The 22067-nt window shown below is 39.0% G+C and overlaps 2 protein-coding genes across 2 annotated transcripts; one reads left to right on the forward strand and one right to left on the reverse strand.

Moving 5' to 3' along the window:
• Positions 1 to 73: 73 nt before the first annotated feature.
• Positions 74 to 4790, forward strand: txndc12 (thioredoxin domain containing 12 (endoplasmic reticulum)). Its single transcript, XM_054625235.1, has 7 exons — positions 74 to 256; positions 1892 to 1952; positions 2262 to 2314; positions 3241 to 3314; positions 3464 to 3533; positions 4424 to 4507; positions 4629 to 4790. Exons 1-7 carry the CDS (start codon positions 157 to 159, stop codon positions 4706 to 4708), a joined length of 522 nt encoding a protein of 173 aa, XP_054481210.1. The 5' UTR covers positions 74 to 156; the 3' UTR covers positions 4709 to 4790.
• A 94-nt stretch (positions 4791 to 4884) lies between these two features.
• On the reverse strand, positions 4885 to 21631 carry gipc2 (GIPC PDZ domain containing family, member 2). The gene is made up of 6 exons (XM_054625223.1): positions 20931 to 21631; positions 11070 to 11255; positions 9366 to 9546; positions 8883 to 8995; positions 7894 to 7975; positions 4885 to 6986 (listed from the first exon to the last, which is right to left on the reverse strand). The coding sequence occupies exons 1-6, from the start codon at positions 21210 to 21212 to the stop codon at positions 6835 to 6837; spliced, it is 996 nt and encodes a 331-aa protein (XP_054481198.1). The 5' UTR covers positions 21213 to 21631; the 3' UTR covers positions 4885 to 6834.
• Positions 21632 to 22067: the final 436 nt, after the last annotated feature.

A 22067-nucleotide genomic window follows, 5' to 3' on the forward strand; every position in this document is an offset into this window, starting at 1 on the left:
GGCGGGGCGACTCAAACACACGCCCACACGCAACCTTTAATGGAGATACTTTTACTGTGAAAGGTAACAGTTGAACATCCGGGTCTCCGGTTCACCAGCAAAGACCTGCTGATAGCTTCTAGCCGTGGTAGTGAGGGGACATAAGGCCCAGTCAAAATGCAAAAGTCTCTCGTGAACTTCGTTTTCTTTTCATCCCTGCAGGTTTTGTTGTCTTTGACGTGCTTTCAAGATGTCGTCGAAGCAGCCAGCGGGAAAGGTGAGTTTATATGCATGGTTATTATATAAACCAGGACATCTGGTCAATGCCCTAGTCCCCACAGAGCAGAGCTGGCTGTCTTTGTATGAGGATCCTGGATCACTGAGTGTGTGTCCGGAACAGGGAGCGTTCATCTGATGAGGGTGTGCTTATCACCACACACACATGAACTCTTTATTTACAGTTTTTCCAGGAGAACCGACCGGTTTTTACTGCACAATTGCACCACTCTACAGACACATCATTTCATGTTAATGTTTATTAAATTGAGATGAGACAAAACTTATTTTATCCATTTTTAATGCCAAAGATAATTAGTATTCATCATATAAACTAATCTGTACATATTGTAATGCAATAGTTTATTTGCAAAAACAGACAAACGCTATTCTTTAAATAGATACACCAACACTAGTTTGATAAAGTACTATGTTGAATACACTTCCTGTAAGTCGCTTTGGATAAAAGCGTCTGCTAAATGACTGTAATGTAATGTACAGAAAAAAACATGATTATGGAATATGATGTAAAAAAAAATGGCATATCTGTTTTTAGCAAATTAACCCATCGACACAGTTAAATAACACGTACAGTACCAGTCAAAAGTTTGGACACACCTTCTCATTCAATGGTTGTTTTTTCTTTATTTCTTTTTTTCTACATTGTAGATTAATATTGAAGACATCCAAACTATGAAGGAACACATATGGAATTATGTGGTAAACAAACAAATGCTCAACAAACCAGAATATGTTTTATATTTAAGATTCTTCAAAGTAGTTGAATGAGAAGGTGTGTCCAAACTTTTGACTGGTACTGTATATTCATGAATAAAGGTGCACACATTATCAATTATAAGCAATCAAAAAACTGTACAGAAAGGTGCATCATTGTTGTTATGACAGAAGCATAGAAAAATATGGATTTCATCAACATTTTTTTAGATAAGTGAAATGGAACTTATCGAGGAACATGCTGTCAATGTCCAGATGACATTTCATCTGCCTTTTTACTTTTTGAAACAATCCCCGTTTACATTATGACTGTGCCTTCTGTGTTGGTCTTTCTCATTGTAATTACTCCAGTTAATGATTTTTGTATCATTGGTTTTGTTGATTTCTGTACACTGGACAGCTGCATAAAAAAACTTGCATCTTTTTACAAACATATTGTGCATTTAAATTCCAACTATGATGGAAATGTTGTTATTATTAGAAAAAGAATTGCTTGCACATATGCTTTTCTCGAATTAATGTGTAATTTTAAACAGAAAAAAATGTCACATACTATAAAATGTTCAGCAGCCCACCAATACATTTGACCTAAGATAAAAACCACATGTTGTGTAGCTGCATGTGGATACATCTGGCAAGCGGAGACAATATTATCTATGTCTATATTTCTTTCTTCTCCCACTGCTACCATATAAACCTACAGGCTAGTTTCTATAATTAGTTATAGGTGAGAGGGCAAAGTCGATATTTCCCTGCAGCTTGATATTAAATTACCACAGTTCTTTTGTTTCCTCTCACCTCTTTCTGTTGATACGGTATTTAGGGCAGACCCACCCTGTTGTGGAAATATAATACCAGTTACACAATGCCGGTGTGCTCATTAATTCATTTCCCCCCGCAGGGTTTGGAGATAACATCCACTGGAGGACGCTGGATGATGGCAAGAAGGAAGCTGAGGCCAGGTGAGTTCACACTGAGAGCCGAAATGTTACAAAGACTTCCTGAAAACCTGCTAAACTGCCTTTTGTTACGATTAGCCCCGAGGTATCAAAAGTAAATCCCCCCCCACATCTACATTTCCACTAATACCTGGAGCAGATGGATATCAGTGGCTTTTACTCAATGTTTTTTATTTTTATTAAAAGAGGAGTGTATATTTGTTTATTACTACAGTCGCAAGCCTGATAAACTGAAGTGGAAATTAATAGTTTTCATTGTCCCAGTGTTCAGTTTTGGTCTTAATAAATCTCTTCATGTGTTTGCATTGACAGCGGGCTGCCAATCATGCTCATCATCCACAAGACCTGGTGTGGAGCCTGCAAAGGTAAAACCACGTTCTCTCCCTTTCACAATAAAAGCCTCAGGTGACGAACTGTCCTGTCAACGTCTGATTAATATGTTATATTTACATGCAGGACACTTGTGTCTAAGTGACAAAAAAGCCATTACTTAATACAAGTAAATATGTAGAAGAAAATGTTACGTATTCCCTGTCATAAAATACTTAATTTGGTCCAACTTAAATGTAAAAGTGACTCGTGCCCTTCAGTCAATCAAAGCAGTCTCTCATTCAGTGTCGATAAAGCAGTTTAAAGAACATGTGGTTTCCTTTGAGCAGTAAGTTACACTTGTTCACTGAGTTACACCTTCAAACAATAGACAGTAATGACCAGAGTCATTTTTTCACAGCAGAAATTTTGACTTGTTACAGCAGGAAAAGCACAGGTGCAACTAATAACACTAATTATGTCTCTGGTCTATTCTAGTGTCCCAGTAGGTTTTTGTTGATTGTATTATTTACACCTGTGCTTTTCCTACTGTGACATGTCAAAATGTTTTTACTTGACCTTAAGGATAGGTCATGGGGCTGTCTGGACTGTGACCAATCAGAGACAAGATATATTTAATGTTTCAAGATGACCCCCCTCCTAATTAATAAATCGGCTAGAGGCAGTTTTTGCGTAAATTTGGTTCAGTTTAAGATTTAAAAGGCATTATTTATTATTTTGTTGAGTAACTTTGATCATAAAACAGTACAACATGCTACTGGGAAAAAAAATAATATTGAAGTTTCATATTAAGTTGACTGTAAGAAAACCAACCATATCATACAAATAAACATCAGGAAGGCTAATCACCAGCCGTAATGTGGGCAAACACTTCAATCAGGAAACTATTATTAAAGCTGTTTTTTTTATTTCATGGCAATACAAGATGACATTAATTGTATTTTTCTGACTTTGATATCAGCACTGAAGCCCAAATTCGCTGAGTCCAAGGAAATCTCTGAACTTGCACACAACTTTGTTATGATCAACCTGGAGGTAAGGACACGAGTGGCATTATCTACTTAATTTACATTATCCAGGGTTTGATAAACTTCTGTGTTTTAATGGCTGTTCAGGTAGCCAACATTAACATAAATATTATCAGGTTGTTGAGGTTAATGATCAGTAACTTCTTGTTTGAACAGGATGAGGAGGAGCCAAAGGACGATGCCTTCAGCCCCGATGGTGGATACATTCCTCGGATTCTTTTCCTTGGTAGGGAGGGGTTGAGTCAGAAAAGTGAAAACACTTTGTGGGATTCCTTGGGAGATATAGCTTCTCTTCCTCGATAACACACAGTGCCTGATAAAGAAGGCTGGATTCAAGTTTCAGTAGCACGCAATGTTGAAACTTTTCAGAATTTTACTGAAAAAAGCAAACTACTAGTCAATGATTGGTAATTAACTGCAATGCTTATTGGACAACCATAGAAAATCAATGAAACAGTCATATCCTAAACATGCACAGATGTTTAATAGAAAAATAAATACCTGGTAAAAATAGTCAACATTTGATTGGACGAAGGAAAAAAAAAAGTGGTTTAAATGATCACCTGTATGTGGTGTTAAATACAACATTAAACAGTATGTAAAGTTTAAAAGGAAAAATCTAAGGAATTTTATGCCACAATGTTGAATATTAATAAAAAAAAATGCTCCAATAAATTTTCATGTTACAGTTCAGGGACAACTATTAACTATTTAAAGCTGAAATGATACATTGATTAATCAGTTGGTCAATAGACAGAAAATGAGTCATATTACAGAGTCCAAAATTAGCCTGTTCCAGATTCTCAAATGCTAATATTTACATTTTATTTATCAGTCTTCTATAATATTAAATGATTTACCTTTACTTAACTACCCTTTATAACTGTTAGCCGGACAAACAAGCAATTTGAAAACATAAAATTGGGCTTTATGGAGTTTTTAGAGAGCATTTTCCCACAATTGTCAGTCTTTTTTATTGAACAAATAAATAATCAATGAAAAAAACAATTGTCAGAATAATTCATTAAAATAAAAACGGGTAGTTGCATCCTTATATTGTTTATATTTCAACATTCATTTTGTACTGAGGGAACCTCTTTATTTGGCTCCTCACAGATCCCAGCGGTAAAGTCCATCCTGAAATCACCAACAAAAATGGGAATCCAAACTACAAGTACTTCTACAGCAACGCAGAACACGGTAACTATACCAATTATTATCATTTTACTGTGAAAAAAATATATTCTGTAACAGTGTCATGCAGCTGCTGGCTCTTCCAAAATGATGGTTGATAATCATGGTGTGTGTGTTCCCTGCTCAGTTGTGTCCGGTATGAAGGAGGCGCAGGAGAAGCTGACGGGCGACGACTTCAAGCAGGGTCACACTTTAGACGAGCTGTGAGGAGGCGGAGACGGGCATCAGGCTGTAAGGGCTACACTTCCTCTACCTGAGCCTGTGCTTCAGAGCGCCCGTTAACACTCCCAAACCTTTTACAAGTTATACTTCAGACAGTGGGGGCCCTCTCACTGAACCAAAACCAAGCCAACCATTAAAATCGGCGCTTGAGTATTTCTTTCTGTCTCGTACATTTTCTTCCAACACAACTACTCGTTTTCCTGTCATCGTCTTTGTTTTAAAACATGTATATTTGTAATCTGCTGTTTATTAAATGCCACGTACTGTATTTACTGCCTGTAGAGGATATAACCAACTCAAGCTAGCCAAGTTAACTCATTAACTCTCATTTTCATACACCGTTGTTGGACGGAAACTTCCCATCTGGAAAAATGCCAAGTTTAAGTAAATTGCCTTGTTTGTCACTAGACAATCGTTATATTTGGGTCTTTTTGGTTTTGAGAGGTTTCACAGACATCTTGGAGTCAAAACTTTAGATTCAGTTTAACCAGTAGCGTTATGTTTCCACCCAATATCAATAATAAGGTATTCCGTTGAGGTCAAGATCAATAGTGTAACGCCTACTGTGATGTGCTTCCAAAGATCCTCTGCAGTAAGTAAATTATATCTGTGCTGATATTTCCCATGCGCTACAACATGGGCTCTGTACTTCTGATTTCTATTATCCATAGTCTTTGAAATAATTATTTGTTTAAACCTGCCAATTTATGTATTCTTATTTAGCTATATCTACATCATTTGTTTTCCCCCCTGTTCTGGGTATGTTTTGCTGCTCGTAAAGTGACATCACGCAGTTTTGTTTTGTTACCGGCCTTGTTAAACTCTGAATGAGGGATGGAAACATTGGTTATGTGTTTAGATGTATTTTATACATGTACACAGCCAAGTGTGCAAATAAAAGTTTGTTGTACTGAGTCGTTTGTGAGCCAGATGCATTCATGACACAGATGTTATAACAGTATATCAAATTTTATTATCCATCCAACAACAGTGATCCCTTATGGTTTGTCAAACAATATGCAACTGCTGCGAACAGTTAACACCAGTAGATGACACTAATCAATTCACTATCTAAATTCAGTTTGACAGTGATTTAAATAGTGCAGTTACATTAATGCGAGTGCATTTATTTAAGACATTGGATTACAACTGATCCCAATCCAGACACAGCCTACATAATGGCTTATTTAGGAAAGAACTGTCTCTCATACAGAGCCATGTCTTGGTGTAAAAACATCTTGCAGCATATGATTTTTTCATGATAAAATAAATTACAGGAAAAAAATAAGCACGAATCTCTAAATAAGCCTAATTTCATGACATGGTAACTGTGCTAACAGACTAAAACAACAGGAGGAATGTTGTGTCGTCAAACTTGGCTAAAGGCGTTTCAAGATAAAACCCGCTGTTCTCTGTGCTGCTCAGTCTCTTGACGGATGGACGAAGGGCTCAAGCGGAGGTGTGTAAGGGCACAGAGAAGAGTTAAAAATCGCAAAGTGAACGTGGCAGAAGTGCCGACATTTCCTCACTGTGAGGTCATTTAAAAGATTTAAAAAGGTTGGGAGGGAAATTAAAAAATAAAAAGGTAGTTTGAAGAAAAACGATATTGCTCACTATAATTACACTAATTACACAATGCCGCTGCTATAAAATCAGCAACATTTTCATATATAAAAAAAAAAAGTCTATAAAAAGCTGTGTGAAATATCTGTATATTCAAAATTACACAGCTATAGAAGTGTAATTAAAACCGAGTGATTGTTTTCAAATGTAAAAGGTGTACACATACCATTTTACAACCAGTGTAATAGACCACTGCTGACTAAGAATTAATCACCAACTCGTCATCGTGCAGGAGGAAGGTCCAGTGTTAGAAACATTGCATTTCATGGATATGTTTACATGATGACACCAACCACTTGACTGAGGTCGATGCTTTAAGTGCAAAGCTACACCTAAAAGCAAAGTGATGATAAGAACACTTCACCCACCCCCGTCTGTGCTGGTTGAAGTTTGTCCAGTTTGCTTCTCAGGATATCAAGAGGAGAGTTGGGGAAGGAGGGAGAGTGTGTGTGCGTATGTGTGCGTGTGTGTGTTTGGGGAGAGCAAACTTAAAATCTTCCCTGCTTGGCGTCTCCGATGGCCCCCCAGACGTCAAAGACAAACTCGTCAGGAAAGGCGAAGTCTCCGAGGGTCTCGTCTAACGCCATGGCGAACTCATCCGGGTTCTTCTTGTCGCGGCCGACCTCGACCATCGTGGCGGCTGGAGAGAGAGAGAGAGAGAGAGAGAGAGAGAGAGAGAGAGAGAGAGAGAGAGAGAGAGAGAGAGAGAGAGAGAGAGAGAGAGAGAGAGAGAGAGAGAGAAGAGCAGGATGTTTCACTGAATGACTGTAGAGCTTTACAGGATATCCCCAGCTCTTATTTAAGCTTATACTGAGATCTCGTCCCATCTGTGACGTCAACACAATCTCTGTGGTATATTCATGATGCACGATGCTAAAGTTATTCTGTCTGGTTATATAATATTTTAGTTATTGTGGATTTTTTTACTTTAACTTATTTAATATTCTTTACTGTGTTATTACTTATTTATAATACTTGTTTTGATCTTGTTTTTTTTACTATGTGTCTTGTTTGCATTATCCTCTCTGCTGCTGTAATCCTGCAAATTTCCCCGCTCCGGGACTAACAAAGGATTATCTTATCTTATCTTATGATGGTCCTCCTTCAATGACAAAATGTTTGTCTGCTTTGAAATCAACGTTTCAATCCAACATTTCAACACACTGTGATGGTGGCGGAGTGGCATAATAAAATGAAGACATGGGGTGACATACAGACGGAGGTCACAGATAGAGCTAACTGAGGCCTAAGTACCGTAACTGGATATCATCATCTACTCTAAATTCATTTTAATCAGGCCACTCGAGACTAATTAGTATGCAAGATACCAGCTACTTTCTTCAAGCCCTTAACACTACAAATATGCTAGAAAGGCGAAGCAATTAACCTGCAGGTAGTGTTATTAATATACCTTAAGTATGACAAAATGCAGAGGCAAATCATCTCTCAGACATCTCAATGATGGATAATCGTAAACAACTTCACAGTAATATGAGTGAAAAAAGTACTTGTGATACTTCACTTGCTCCTGAATATTTTAAACTCACCGAGTTCAGTGTCTCTGATGCCCATGTAGCTCTCCAGGAGGTCGTCCACTTTCTTCACTGCCTTCTCCTCAAATTCTGTTGGCTAGAAAAAAAACCCAACTCTGTTTCAATTGTTCAGTTCCTCCATTTTATTGCCGTTACATTCTAGCACAGCACTTCCAAGGATGTGGCAAATTAGGAGATCAGTCTGACAGAGATTTCTTATTCCAGATTTCGTTGATATGGGGGGGGACAATTAGAAGTGTTTTAGTACTCAAGACTTGTAGGTATTACTCAGGAATATATGTTAAAATCAGTCAAGACCACAACTGTGGGGATATCCCTAAACCGCCTGTGCATCGTCTGATTTATTTGTTAAAATCATAACTGTGATTGCTTATGGAAAACAAAAGAATATTCCCACACATAAAATTCATGTCTGCGATGCCTTTTGATTATGTTATGAAGGCATTTCTCATGGTACACGTATCCATACAAACGTATATAGTTTATATGGTGATAAAAGACATGAATGAAGAGGAATCATTGGTTTCTGTTGGTGTTTTTATGGGAATGTGGATTTCTCAGATCAATGTGAGGAGTGTCTAAAGTTTGCATGTTGCAGACTCGTACTGCTCTGGTCTTGGTCATGACTTGGTCTCAACCTCTCAAAGTCTTAGTTTGTCTCGGTCTTGATAAACTCTGGTCACAGTTTAGGTGGTCTTGACTACAACACTGACAAATAGTACATGTGGATTAGGTGAGAATGTAGGGATGAGAGGGTACCATCTATTGAAATTGTTTGTTTTGTCATATCTGTGTATCTTCAACAGAAAGAGCCTTTAAGATTATGTCAGGAGCAAAATAAAGACAACTTATCTAAGCTGTCTTCATAAAAGCGTCAACAGTTCCATGTCTAAAGGGGGGAAAGCTCACTTCCCCAGTGTAGCACATCCACAACACTTGTAGAGTTGTCCCAGGTCTCAGCAGGATTCCCTAACGGGACTTACCTCGTCCTCTACAGTAGCTGGGCCCTTTGAGCGAAGCCTCAGAGTCCCCCTCCCTGTACCGATCTTGTTGTCACTGGCAGGTTTGGAGCCCTTTGATCTGGGCTCAAGCATTTCTGTCAGTCAGAAGAGAAACAATATTACAGAAAGTTGTTTTCAGCTACAGACCACATGTGAACATTATAAATAAAAAAAGACCAGTTGTGGTTTCTACAAGCTATTCTTAGCCCTGAAAGAAAAGCAGCATTGTCTCACCGCAATGATCAGTAAAGGTATAATCAAGCCTTTTAAACACGCATTCAATTTCATTTTTTTTTCATGGAAATGATTGTGTAAAATGCACAAAATGACTCGTGTGTCCTTGCTCCCATCCTAAAAAAAACCCCACTGCAGCACAAGATTCTGTCTGGATGTGTCTGAATCCTGAAGGTGAATCTGTTGTGGCTCACTTGTAACGTGGTGATCTGAATCTTGTTTCTCACTTACCAAAGGCCTTCATCGGCTCCACCAGTTTGAGGGTGAAGGTCTTGTCTTTTGGGAGCTCCTTAAGCATGCGGGCGACCTCATAATGCCGTGTCCCCACGATGTTATGTCCGTTAATGCACTGTACGTGGTCTCCCACAGAGATCACCTTCACCCCGTCCACGACACTGCCCTCTTTGATACGCTGCCAGACAAAAGAAGTCAGTGACAAACATAATTAAAAGACAGCAAATTTACATCATACAATTATGAAACCCCACACTGAAAGAGGTTTGTTTGAAGCACCACAAGTCAGAAATACGGATCAAAACAAGAGGGCAAACAAACCAAGAGTGTGGGTGTATGAAATATCCAAGAAGATACTCACGGAGCCCACTGTATTTGATCTTTTCTCATGTTAAACCAGATAATCAACTTTCTCTTGTTTATGAGCCAACTGATGCAAAACCACTTGACTAAAAAGAATACAAATATATATATATTTATAATTCCATTGAAAGCTACATTTATTTCTGTGTGAGACTTTAAAAAAGGAAACAAACATTTATGATACAAATATATCCGCTCTACCAGCGTAGGAGCGTCTTCAATGCATGGGACTGGCTTTTTTGAAAGTAAGTGATACTTTCCTGGTATATTTCTCCACAGAAAGATAAAATATTTAACAGCGAACCCGTTCAATTCATTGTTCTTGAGCTATAGGCAGACCTGTTAAATGCCCCCTGACCTACATTTTGCTCCATGAACCTCTCAAAAACAAAAGTCTACTGCATGAGAAGGTGTAAAACAGACAAAGCTGCATTAGGCTGCACTATTCATGTCTACATGTAGTTAAAGAAGTTTACATTAGGATGTGGGAAGAGATGTAGTAGTTTCATTTTCCAAACATATTTGACACTGTCCTCAAAGACGCAGCATCTCTTTAAAAGCTCACATACTACAACAGCATCACAACACTGATCCGAAGGCTTTAGCGTGTCATAAACACTGTCAGATGTAGTGCTGTTTAGGCATCACATGATGGCACATGTGAGCACCATGGTGTGGTGGCCTAAGATAAGCTCATTAGACCAGCCTGCATCAACAGAGGCATAAACACCACGCTGAATTATGATTTCAGCTATGAAAGGAAGTTTGTAAAGTTACTTTAAATATGGCAGTCATGCAAACAAGTCTATTTATCAACTGCTGTTGTGTTCATGCTGTGATATCCAATGTAAGATAATTAAGAGCATCTTGAATCAAGTATGAGAAAGTTTCTTTGAAGCAGAAAAGAAAATCAGATCAGAAACAGGTTTATTGCCAAGTAGGCTTTAGGAATTTGCGTTGGTATTTTGGTGCACAACAGTCACAATAAACATAGTTAGTGAAAAGAAAAAAAACAAGCAAAAGTAGAAATATAATAAACAATATAATAAATATAACAAATACGTAAAATGTATCTGTTATTAAAATGAAAAGACTTGTACAGTGTTTAAACAAGTTTGTGTAATAAGTGATTACTTATTAAACATGCACTTTAATACTTTGTTTGTATAATGTGAGTGATATATCGGGTAAAGCTGATAAATGTAGATGATTATGTGATTAGTTAAACAACATAAGATTAAGCGATAACCAGTTCGATAATATCTTCACCTTTTAGACACATTGTTTTTTGTTTTTCTGTGCTGATGTTCAGGATGAAAAAGCTCAGTTTCCTCTCACCTTGATGAAAGCGTATCCTGCTCCATTGTCGGTGATGGTGAGGCCCAGGGCGTCTTCAGATTTACGAACCTCCACCTCCTTCTTGATCCCTTTAATGTGGGCGAAGATAAAATCCTCCAGGCCGATCTGGCCTCCCAGCAGCTTCTCCATGTCGATCTTGTGAGTGTTGAGGGTGCAGAACAGGATCTGTACACACACAGATATAGTTCATTACAAAATACATAGACTCAGAAAACACACACATTTGATCAGACAAAACAAAACAAACTTGAAAAAGTACTTTGATTATATAAAGATTTCTGATAGACACAGAATGACATTAAAACACTAAAATGGACAGTTAATCCTTTGTCTTACAAAAAATAAATAAAGAAGCGACCCTACTGTGAAGGAAACCCCCACAAAATATCTGCATCTTTTATATACAGCCCAAAACAAGAACCCATTTTTAGTCAAAAAAAAACAGCCAGATATAAAAATAAAACAGTTTGAGTGTAGATGACAGAGCGCTGCCTCAGTGTGCTAAATACGGGAATCATCGGGGAGCTCCGTCATCATTCCAACAGCCAATTTGTGCAGTTAAGCCCTCCTCCACCCCAAAGTGTCATCAGTGTGTGTTGAGTCTCTGTTTTGACTCCTGAACCCGTGATGAAGCAAACAGGGGGGGAAAACGACCTTTCCTTCCTGTGCCAGAAATCTGGATTCACACCTTTGTGGCTGCCGCGTCTTGGCAGCTCAGAGCGAGGGAAACGTGATCACCAGACACACGATACGCAAGTTGCCTGATTTAACAGCCCCTTTAAACGGAGAGTGGACAGTGAAACCCAGGAGGAGGAGACGGGTGGATGTGAATCATTTAATACGCTCCAACTCCCCTAGACAGAAGCTTTTAATGTACTTTAATTTTCTATTTAAATCAGATAACCCTCCTCAGTTATGACCATATGCAACTTCCATTGTGGCGTCCTAGTAGGGCTGTGAGAAATACCCCTCTAGAATGAAGTGTCTGACTTCCGGGTTGCACGGTCAGAAGGGATTTGATTACTACTGGTTCAGGAGGTTGACCTTTGTGCACCAATCAGGGTCTGGCAGTGAGGCCTGCCTCGTTTTGGCTTCCCTCCCCCCCTCCCCTTTCTGAGTACCAACGGGCGCTGTTCACACTTTAGCGAACGTGGCCTCTTGCGTTGCCTTGGGTTACCAGACTATAAAAGAATGGGATTATAATGGAGAGAGGCCGCTAGAGGAGGGTAAAAAAAAAAACAGAGAGGGAGTATGGAGGAGAAGAGGGTAGGCGATGTCTGAGGCAAAAGGGAGGGAGTACTGCAGCTGAATTGATGGCTATTTTCCATAACAGTCTCCCTCCCCTCCCCCCTCAGACCAGGGCATTACCCAAGAATGAGTGGGAGGAACAGCCGCGGACGCCTACACCCGGTTGCCAAGGCTGCCGACTGCATTAAGCAGCTCTCAGCACTCCTCTCCTCCTGCTGCGCTCACAGCTCACAGTGTGTTCGCAGCTCGGACGCAGCGTCACGCGCTCACTGCAGAGCGAGCGACTCTCTCTCCTCTGACCAACTGACTTGCAACATCAGACACCAAAACACCTCCCACTGCCTGCGCCACGCGGACCAGAACCTTGATAATCACGTTGGAAAAGGGCAAGTGAAAAGGAGAGGCGGTGCAATCTGTTCAGCACCACCCGTGACAAGAGCTGCTCATGGGTCAATGATCTCAAAAGAGGACGACACAGATGAGGAGACTCATGACATAACAATGAAACAAAGAGTATCTACATTAATGTCAGAGGAAATGCTTACATTTGATAAATATATAATAATAATAATAATAATAATAATAATAATAATAATAATAATAATAGGCATATCAGAGATAAACTAGACCCAAAGTCTATGAACACACAAATTACTTTGTTTGCCATAGAGACACACTCAACCCATGCGAATATAATCATGAATGCTTTCTCGTGAAATGAGCCTGAACACATTGTTCTCATCAGTGTTAACAAAAGATCCTTAATCCGTTGATTAAATGAAATCTTGGTGGAGCGTGCAGTTTCAACCACAAACATTTTGTGTTGATCTTGCATTTGTCAGCACCTCCCGTCTCGCAGTACAGCTGCTATTAATGGTATTTTATTTCAGTCTTTTTACAGGTGGACTAAAGATGTCCCCTACTTCCCTGTAATGTCCATTCTCAGTGGAGTGGGACTTTGAGCTTCAGGGGGAAATTGTCAGTGGCGTCATCACACAGCAAAGGCCACATTATTATTTCATTACCCGCCTGGCAGGTCGGTCTCAGTCTCAATGTATGATTTAAGCCTAGAAGCCCTGCAGACGAGAATAATATTAACTTTATGAAAGCTGCCGTTTCTCAATAACTCACTCTCTCTCTCTCTCGTGGGGGAGAGGAGGTTACGTGGGGGAGAGGAGGTTTACGTGGGGGGAGAGGAGGTTACGTGGGGGAGGAGGTTAGGTGGGGGAGAGGAGGTTACGTGGGGGAGAGGAGGTTACGTGGGGGAGAGGAGGTTACGTGGGGGAGAGGAGGTTACGTGGGGGAGAGGAGGTTAGGTGGGGAGAGGAGGTTAGGTAGGTTACGTGGGGGAGAGGAGGTTACGTGGGGGATGCGTGCCATCTATTGCCCTCCTCTGTGGCTCTTCCTGAGGTTTCTTCCAGTTCTTTATTGTTATAGTTTGTTTGTTTTCCTTATGCAAAAAGAGGGTCAAAGGACAGAGAGTGTACACATTGTAAAACCCCTCGAGGCAAATTTGTGATTTGAGATATTAGGCTATATAGATAAAAACGGACTTGACAAATACTTAAAGGGAGAGTTTGGTTGTTTTGAAGTTGGGTTGTATGAGCTACTTATCCATAGTGAGGGTATTACCTACTTAGTTTGGTGAAACAGACAGAAATACCGACACAGGAGCAAAGCCATGTACTGCTAGGACATTTGGCACAAGCAAAGCTTATTGTAGACACATAGATGAAAGGACCAGCGAAATTAATTAATATTTGTTTAGCTGTATGCTATTTTTTAGAATACTTTCAGACTAGGGAACTGAACTCAAAGTGAAACTTTTCTATAGTGTTCTGTCAATGGAGTTTACTGGCTTTGAAGAAAGCTTATTGTCAAAAAGTCCCCCAGTTCTAAAGATAAATAGCAATTGGGCAAAATGAGACATTTGTCAAGCAGATATTGTAGAATAGTGTACAAGTAAAAGCACATCTACTGAATCTTAAAAAATCCCCACCGACATGTATCCTCGACAGAGATCACTTCTCCTTCCCGTGTTTGAATAAAGATAAGATGAATACAGCCTTTAAATGGATCTCCCTCTGAATTAAGTCCTGCATTAAAACGCTGTTGACTCTGGAAACCTGTTTCCTTGGACACTGAACCGCTGTCCATTTACAGCCTCTTTAACAGATCTTTTAAAAGGCAGTAAAGAGGATCAGACTAAAATAAAAATGATGGATGTATCATGCTTACAGTGGAATAATGACTTCCCATTTCACTTCTTCATCTGCTATCATTTCTGCGTCAGGTGTTTTTAGTAGTTAACAGGGAATGCTGATGTAAGCTGTGTGTATTGTGGTGTGGCCGTGTTTTCAACAGGATATCACATTCATCAGCGTTTAAGCCAGTGTAATCATTTACCTAACTGCGGATGTGAGATTCTTCAGAATGACAACTAAGGGTCTGTTTCATAAAAGGTGGCTCAGAGAAGCAGAGTTAATTTTGAAAAGCCCGTCTGAGTAAGTCTGAAAGATTCAACCAACATTAATCTGATGAATAAATCTGATTAAGAGCAAATGTGAGCCTGGTTTTCAAGCACTGATCAAATACATTCACAGTGATAATAGACAAACAGATGTTCATAGCTTCAGAGTAGCACATACTAAACATTTATAATAAGAAAAGTAAAATATTACAGCAAAAACAAACAACCATTGCATTAAACAAAGCAGAAGAGAACCGTTTGAGCTCATGGTTAATATAGAAGGTGTGCATTTTCTTTGCATGATAATGCAGAACAAATGAATGCACAAGATAAAACAACATTAAACTACTTTGATGCACCAAATAGTATTTCAGCCAAGTCATTTATTTTACAACAGAATAATAAGACAATAAGACAACTTTAGCAGTTGAATTGTGATACATTTTGATTTGTTTATAACAGCCTCCATATGTTGGAAATACTGTTAAAATACCTTCTGATTGGCTTTCGGCCCTTTTAATGCTTTTAATAGACTATTTAAATGACAAACTTTAAAAAAGCTAATAACTGTCAGGCATCATAGATGCTTTTAACCTTTGTATAAATTGCTATTTAATTAAAAATGTATACTTTGACAGGAATATTGTGCAGATATTTAAGACTTAAAAAGTATGTTCCAAGTATAGCTTATGTCAAAATGTGATGAATATTTAATGCACAGCACAGATTTACTTTGTAGATTGATTTTTAACGCTGGTTCAGCCTGAGGTGAAGCTATAGCCTCAAAATTAACCGGACCAGAAACAGGTCACGTTTATAAAACTGAAATTCCTGAAAATAAACCAGAATTACTGAAGTAAACCTGGTTTAACTGGTAATATTGCCTTCTGAAAGCAAAAAAAGGGCACTGAAATCCATGTTAATTTAACATCAGATTACTAAATATATTAATAAAATAACACATGTAGCTCTCTGAAAGAATTTTGAACCGACTATTGAACTATGAAGGGAGGGAGAGGGCTGTGTGGCAGCCAGAGGTCAAACGTTCTCTTTCTCTGATACGCCACCACACCCGTTATCCATGGTTGTTTGGGAACATGTTATTAGCCATTAATATGATATTACTGGGCTGGTTTACAATGCAAGGAAATAAGGATTGTTGTATTGTATTTACAAAGTAATACTTTTCCGCAATGAATGAACTTAGAAAACATTAGCTTTCCTTTCGAAACAGTAAAATAATCCTACTCGAAAAATACACGTTAGGATATATACACTGATGTTTGCAGAAAGGCTAATCTGTGTTTCGTATATGTAATTTGCAGAAAATGAACTAAACATGCAAACCAAATGGTATGCTCTTTCAAGTAAATGTTTCTAACCATTTGATTTCCATTCATTTCAGTGAAGTTTGGAAAAAAATTTGCATCGTCTTGAAAGTGGTTCCAGATTTTCAAATGAGAGGATTAGCTGCTTCTCTGTGGAAAAACATAATCTCCTCTTGGTTTTGTACTGTTGTTTGGAACAAACAAGAAATATGAAGACGTCAACTTCGGCTCTGAAAGCTTGTGATGGACATTTACTATGAAAATACTACTTTCATACCAAAATCTATCAATTGAAAAAAAATAATTGACAGACTCATTGATAATGACAAAGAATGTTAGTTGCAGCAATAAATGAAACATACTCAGACTGTTTGTAGTTGTGTAGCAAGAAAAAAACAAGACCGGGTGATATTTCCTCCTATCAGCTTTCTATGGAATCATGTCCTTACATGGACATATTATGTTATTGTTTTACAAAATCCTGTCATCCTGATTAATGATTCTTAACACATTTTTCTTCTGAACTCATAAAATGAGTAACTCCAGTTCCTCCTTATCATGTTTAAAGAAATGTGTCCAATATAATACTTAACAGCAATTCCCATTGCATTACATTAAACATAAATTAGATTTTTATGTCATTTGGCTACATGTGCTGCATACACACTGCGCAACCTGTTTATTAGGTATACCTGTGAAATCATTCTACCTTTACCTAATGTTAAGTTTTGTCAGAGAGTTATTCAATTAACTATGCGTTTATTATTGAGGTTGTAGTTTGCAGTGGTTTTGAACTGGACTGCATTATATTGAGATGTTTCTTAAGTTTTAAACACCCACATTTACAATACTATGGATATGTGATGTTGAGTTTAGTCGTACTGCCACTGTACTGGATTTACGTATCTCATAAGCGGCGTCCTGCGATCACGTCGGGATAGACGAGAAAGGCTCACTTAACATTCTCCATATACAAAAAAAAAAAATGTATGGCTAAATCCTATCACCACTCCACTAATCATACAAACTTCTCCTGGGAAATGAGTGCAGGTCAGGAGCTTGGCTAAAACAGACTCAAGCTCCATCATTTTAGATTTTTTCACCTAATCCCTAAATAATAAGAAATGTCTGGCAACAACCTTGGAAGTACAACCAGCTGCAAACCTGGAAAAACAAAAAAGGAGGAGGTGCGTTTCTGCCACACGATCGCAATCCACATATTCAAACTGCAGGCAAATGGCCGAGTTTCTGGTGCGAGAAGCAAAGTCACAGGGAGAGCCACACCTCAAACTCTACAGCAGGAGGGCCAATAAGCAGACTTTGACCTGAGCCGAGTGAGCACATAAAAAGATCCCATTCTTCCTCGAGAGATTGTTAAACTACGTTCATGTCTTGCTGGCTGAGATAGCATATTCTCTGCAGATTTACTTTTAGATTATCTGCTGTTACATTTGAGATGTTATCTCACTCCGACAGATTCCTTTCCATCACTCCTTCTTCCTACATTAAAGTTCCTGGCTGACAGATTAGTGTAACATGAGGACTCGTGTCTGATTTAAAAGGAACAACAATAGATGCTCACAGTGAGCACAGACATGCTTTAATGCAAAGCGATGTCTGTTTGGAAAGAATCATGTCACCTATTAGAGGCAATGAGCAACAGGAAGACAACACCATTGTTCATTACATAATTCATATCAGTTCTCTGCCAAGCATTCATGTAACCTCGGAGCGACTATTTTGCTTTTATTTAGTGTTGTGCTAAATTCAAGATAAAGCAGCTCCTCATTGGGTATTTTCACAGTAGACATCTTAGATATTAAAAATAGTAACGTGCCATTTTGTTAAGGCCACAACAGTCAATTTATTTCACGAATTTGAATTGAAATGCCACAGAATTGACATGCATGCACACATGTGTTTTAATTTAGCAACCAAGAAGTAGTGCAGGGCGACATGGCAACAATGTTCTATCACGATATATGTTTTCTGGTAGATCAATAAATAAACTGTATATGAAATAACCACATGGTAAAGCCTATTTTTGTATTCTCCTATCTGAATCAAATACTTGACAAATAGAAAAAGTTCTGAGTATTGAACATTGAGCAGTGTCAAGTGAAATTATAGAGAGAAAATAAATATTTCCACCTATACACTGACTATGTTTACATGCAGGCACATAAATACACAGTAATCAGATCTAGACAATAGTTTGATCTAACTGGGATTGATCAGATTTTCTGAGAAATTTGCATTAGTATGTGCTTGTTAATATCAATTTAGACAATGTTATCAAGATTTATGATTTCATCACACTACGATTCCATTGAATTATCGACCAGCCTCACTAAGAAGCTTGGCTGTGTAAAGCTGTAGAAAATGCTTCGATTACTGTTATGCAAGAATTGCCTTATTTCAACTCATCAGGCTGTAAAGTCATCGGACACTGATGATATGTTTTGTCCTGTGAGACGGAGTTCACGTCGAGGAAACACGGGGAGCAGAGAGAGGGTTTGATGGTGTTTATGGAGGGAGGAGGCCACGGGCAGAGCTGCTCCCTCATGGATCCTCTGGGACGCCCGTGGCTGTTACTGGGCCAAGTTATCTGGTTCAATTTGAGGCGATGCCCACTGAACCGGACGTGAGGGACGTCCTGTGGTAAAAACTGTGGAGCTCCAACAACTCACTCTCCATCTGTCCATATGCATCTGTGTTTGTCTTTGTGTAACTATCTATGCCAAATTTCTCAATAGACCAGTATCCTCAGCGTCACATCATACTTACCACACCAAAGAATGCCAATGTGACAAAGCTGCTTCACGGTTGAGACTGATATGTTGAAATCTGGGTTGTTATTTTTTGGGTTTTTACCTGCATGGCAAGCTTTGGGGCATTATTTCAGCAGGGGACTTTTTTTTAAATCATGATGTGGCAACTACAAAAATAAACACTGATGTGATTCTTTACTGATCCTGGTAGTGTCGATCCCTTAAGGGAGGGGTCAGGTTTGATTCAGGTTTTTTCAACACAAGCTGCTGGAAATCAGATAAAATCCCAAATCTCTTTGGCTCCACTTTAGTACTACGCTTGTTGTTATGAAAGGCCAAAGGCCGTTGCTGCACTGAAACAAGTCTAGACAGATATAGAGCAGTCCTATTGAGTGTTATTGATAGACATGATGGAACAAATACCCGTAGAAAAATAGGCTGCCGTCCAATTTAGAGAAAAATGACTGCATAGTTCGAGGATATTTCCTACCATCAAATCAGAAAAACTGTGGCCAAGTTCAGGGAAGCAGCCGACCACTTATCACATGTACATCTATATGTGAAGTCCTGTATTTTGTGCGTTACTGTGTACCAATGCAACTGAGACAAATTCCTTTCCAATTATTGAACTTGTTGAATAAAGTGACTGTATCTCTCTGAGCTTCAAGAGGGGGAAGGAAGTTCCTGTCTGCAGCTCTTACAGCACACAGGGCTGATAACAGGCTGCTCCGCCGGCCTATCTAGTCATATTTCAGGCTGACAAAAGCCAAACATGCCACTCAAACTTTCCTTTGAAAAGAGGAGCTTAAGCAGTCATGGCTTAGGGGAGGACACAGAACCTGCTTTTGTTTTCAAGAACTCTTCGTAGACGTGTAGCTTTTGCTTTCCAGTCGAATTTGAAGCTGAATGAAAAACTAACCCTCTAAAAAAAAAAAATAATAATAATAATTTGTCAGGTTTCTAGTGACCTCATAATCAAGATAAGACACCGATCTATCTCAATCTTGCTGGGTTGAAGGCGTGCAGGCTGGCAGGGCGTGCCTTTACGACAAACAGCAAATAGCTTTGCACATTACAATAAAAACTGACTTTTAATGGCCACCACGGGGGCCAAACTCTCAGAAAAGACACTTACAAAACTGTTAATCCAAACCTTTACTGCAAGTGTTTATCTTGCAGTGGTGTAAAAAAAAATGCTAAAAATCTCCACAATAAGTTAAAGTATTTAAAAATGTATTTATGTGAAAATAATTAAGTATTATCAGCTAAATGCACTTAAGGATCAAGGGTAAGTAGTAAGCAAGTAGAAAGTATTCATTCTGCAGAAAAATGGCTCCTTTAACTTATATATTATTATATATGTCCTTGTTAGTTTGATGATACTGATGCATCAATGAGTAAACTGCATTTTACTGGTACAGGTTGAGGTCGAGCTAGTTTTATTTACTTTAAATAAAAGATCTTTAGTAGTTAAGTCCACTCAAGTCAAATCTGAGGGGTCATGGTTTGATTCATTTCAAAGGGTAAGGAAGAAAATCTAAATTCAGCTTCCCAAATTTGTAATCTTAGAGTTTTTAAAACAATTGATAATCTGCTCTCTTTGGGCTTAAAACTGTTATCTATATTGAGCCTTTTGCGATATAAAAAGGCAAATGTTATATAAGGTGGAAATTCTGATAATTCATAGCCATCTGAAAAGGGACAAGGGCCCCCAACTAGCCAGTGCTGGGTCTCCTTGTCCCATGGGGGTTTGTTTGTAAAAGGTCAATCTTTATCGGTTGGATTGCATCAATCCCATCATAATATCATGAGGCTACCTGAATCTGAAAAGGTTGTCACTAATGTCAAACAAATGCAGAGTTGTAAAAAGTACAATATTTTCCTATGCAAAATAAATTAGTAAAAAAAAAAAAAACTTGTACAGGAGTGCAGTATTTGAGCAAATGACTATAAAACAAGAATATCTGTTCGCCTACTTTGCGTTAAACACCCTGAACGCAGCACTAAACAGGTGAGCTCTTACCTCAGGTGGGCTTATGTTAAACGCCTCTGCTATTTTGGCGTACAGCTCCTTCACGTTGGAGAATCCCTCGATCCTCCCGGTGGGGCTTCCGTGCGCCAGCTGCGTGTGGAAGACCAATTTGGGCCTCAGGTTGGCAGGTGGAGGCGGCAGTCCCGCTCCGTTCACGGCGGATTTAGCCAAGCTCCCGGTGGCACCTGCGTGTCCTCCTCCGCCGCCCTCCTCATTCTCCACCAAATGCTCCTTCGTCGATTTGTTTTTCTTCCTCCACGGTCCCAGCGGCATCTTGGCTGTAAGTTCGCTGTTGTTTCCTCGACGTTTGGTTGGGAGTTTACAAAAGTCCGAGCCGCGGTTAGAACATTGAAGTCGCCAACCTGTTGAGTTCTAGAACCCAACGCTCGTGTTACTTCCTCCTTTCGCCCGAGCGTTCCTCAGAGTCTTCCTTCCGTCCGCGAGACACTTTTCCTTCTCATCACCTGAACCACAGCTCAGATGTTTTCTTCGACAGAGGCTCGGTCCTCGCCTGCGACATAAATGTAGTGAATATTCAACAGGTAGGCTGCGGTGAGTGCGGGGATAAACTCTGACACAACCTGCTGCGGCTGCTCCGGTCCGCGGCTAACAATAGCTGCTCTGTGTGTCTGTCAGCGGGACGCAGGCGCAGTGGGACGGACCCGGGCTCCGTCCCGGTGCACCTGTACAGAGGGGAGTCATCACTTAAAAACAATTACTCAGGTGTGGTTTTTTTTTAAAGAGGTGCTCCAAGTTAATGAGTTATAGAGGCCTGGAGTTAAACCTGCATACTCATGACGGAATTTTACTAAGTACATGTATTCAAGCACTGTAGTAAAGTATAATTGTGAGGTATGTGTACTTTATGAGTATTTCAATTGCATGCTGCTTCATACATTTTTAGTTATTTTGCAGATTCAGATTGTTATAACAAAATATAATCAACTGATTAATATGATTTAGTATTGAAAAGGCTACCAAGCAGTATATAAAGTCATTAAAATTAGGTACAACATTTACAAATTAAAACATCAAATTATTAAAATTCAGTTTTATATATATATGTCCCTTTTTTATATATATACAGTACCAGTCAAAAGTTTGGACACACCTTCATTCAATGTTTTT

This window comes from Anoplopoma fimbria, chromosome 3, assembly GCF_027596085.1.
Source record: "Anoplopoma fimbria isolate UVic2021 breed Golden Eagle Sablefish chromosome 3, Afim_UVic_2022, whole genome shotgun sequence".
In the NCBI taxonomy this organism is placed as follows: domain Eukaryota; kingdom Metazoa; phylum Chordata; class Actinopteri; order Perciformes; family Anoplopomatidae; genus Anoplopoma; species Anoplopoma fimbria.

Bases quoted from the DNA above. Each gene is read 5' to 3' on its own strand.
- gipc2 (XM_054625223.1), bottom strand. From the start codon at position 21,212: ATGCCGCTGGGACCGTGGAGGAAGAAAAACAAATCGACGAAGGAGCAT. The intron at 11,256-20,930 runs GTAAGAGCTCAC...GTGTGTGTACAG, and splicing joins TTAACATAAGCCCACCTGAG to ATCCTGTTCTGCACCCTCAA. The intron at 6,987-7,893 runs GTGAGTTTAAAA...CTCTCTCTCCAG, and splicing joins CATCAGAGACACTGAACTCG to CCGCCACGATGGTCGAGGTC.
- txndc12 (XM_054625235.1), top strand. From the start codon at position 157: ATGCAAAAGTCTCTCGTGAACTTCGTTTTCTTTTCATCCCTGCAGGTT. The intron at 1,953-2,261 runs GTGAGTTCACAC...TTGCATTGACAG, and splicing joins AAGAAGGAAGCTGAGGCCAG to CGGGCTGCCAATCATGCTCA. The intron at 3,534-4,423 runs GTAGGGAGGGGT...GGCTCCTCACAG, and splicing joins TCCTCGGATTCTTTTCCTTG to ATCCCAGCGGTAAAGTCCAT.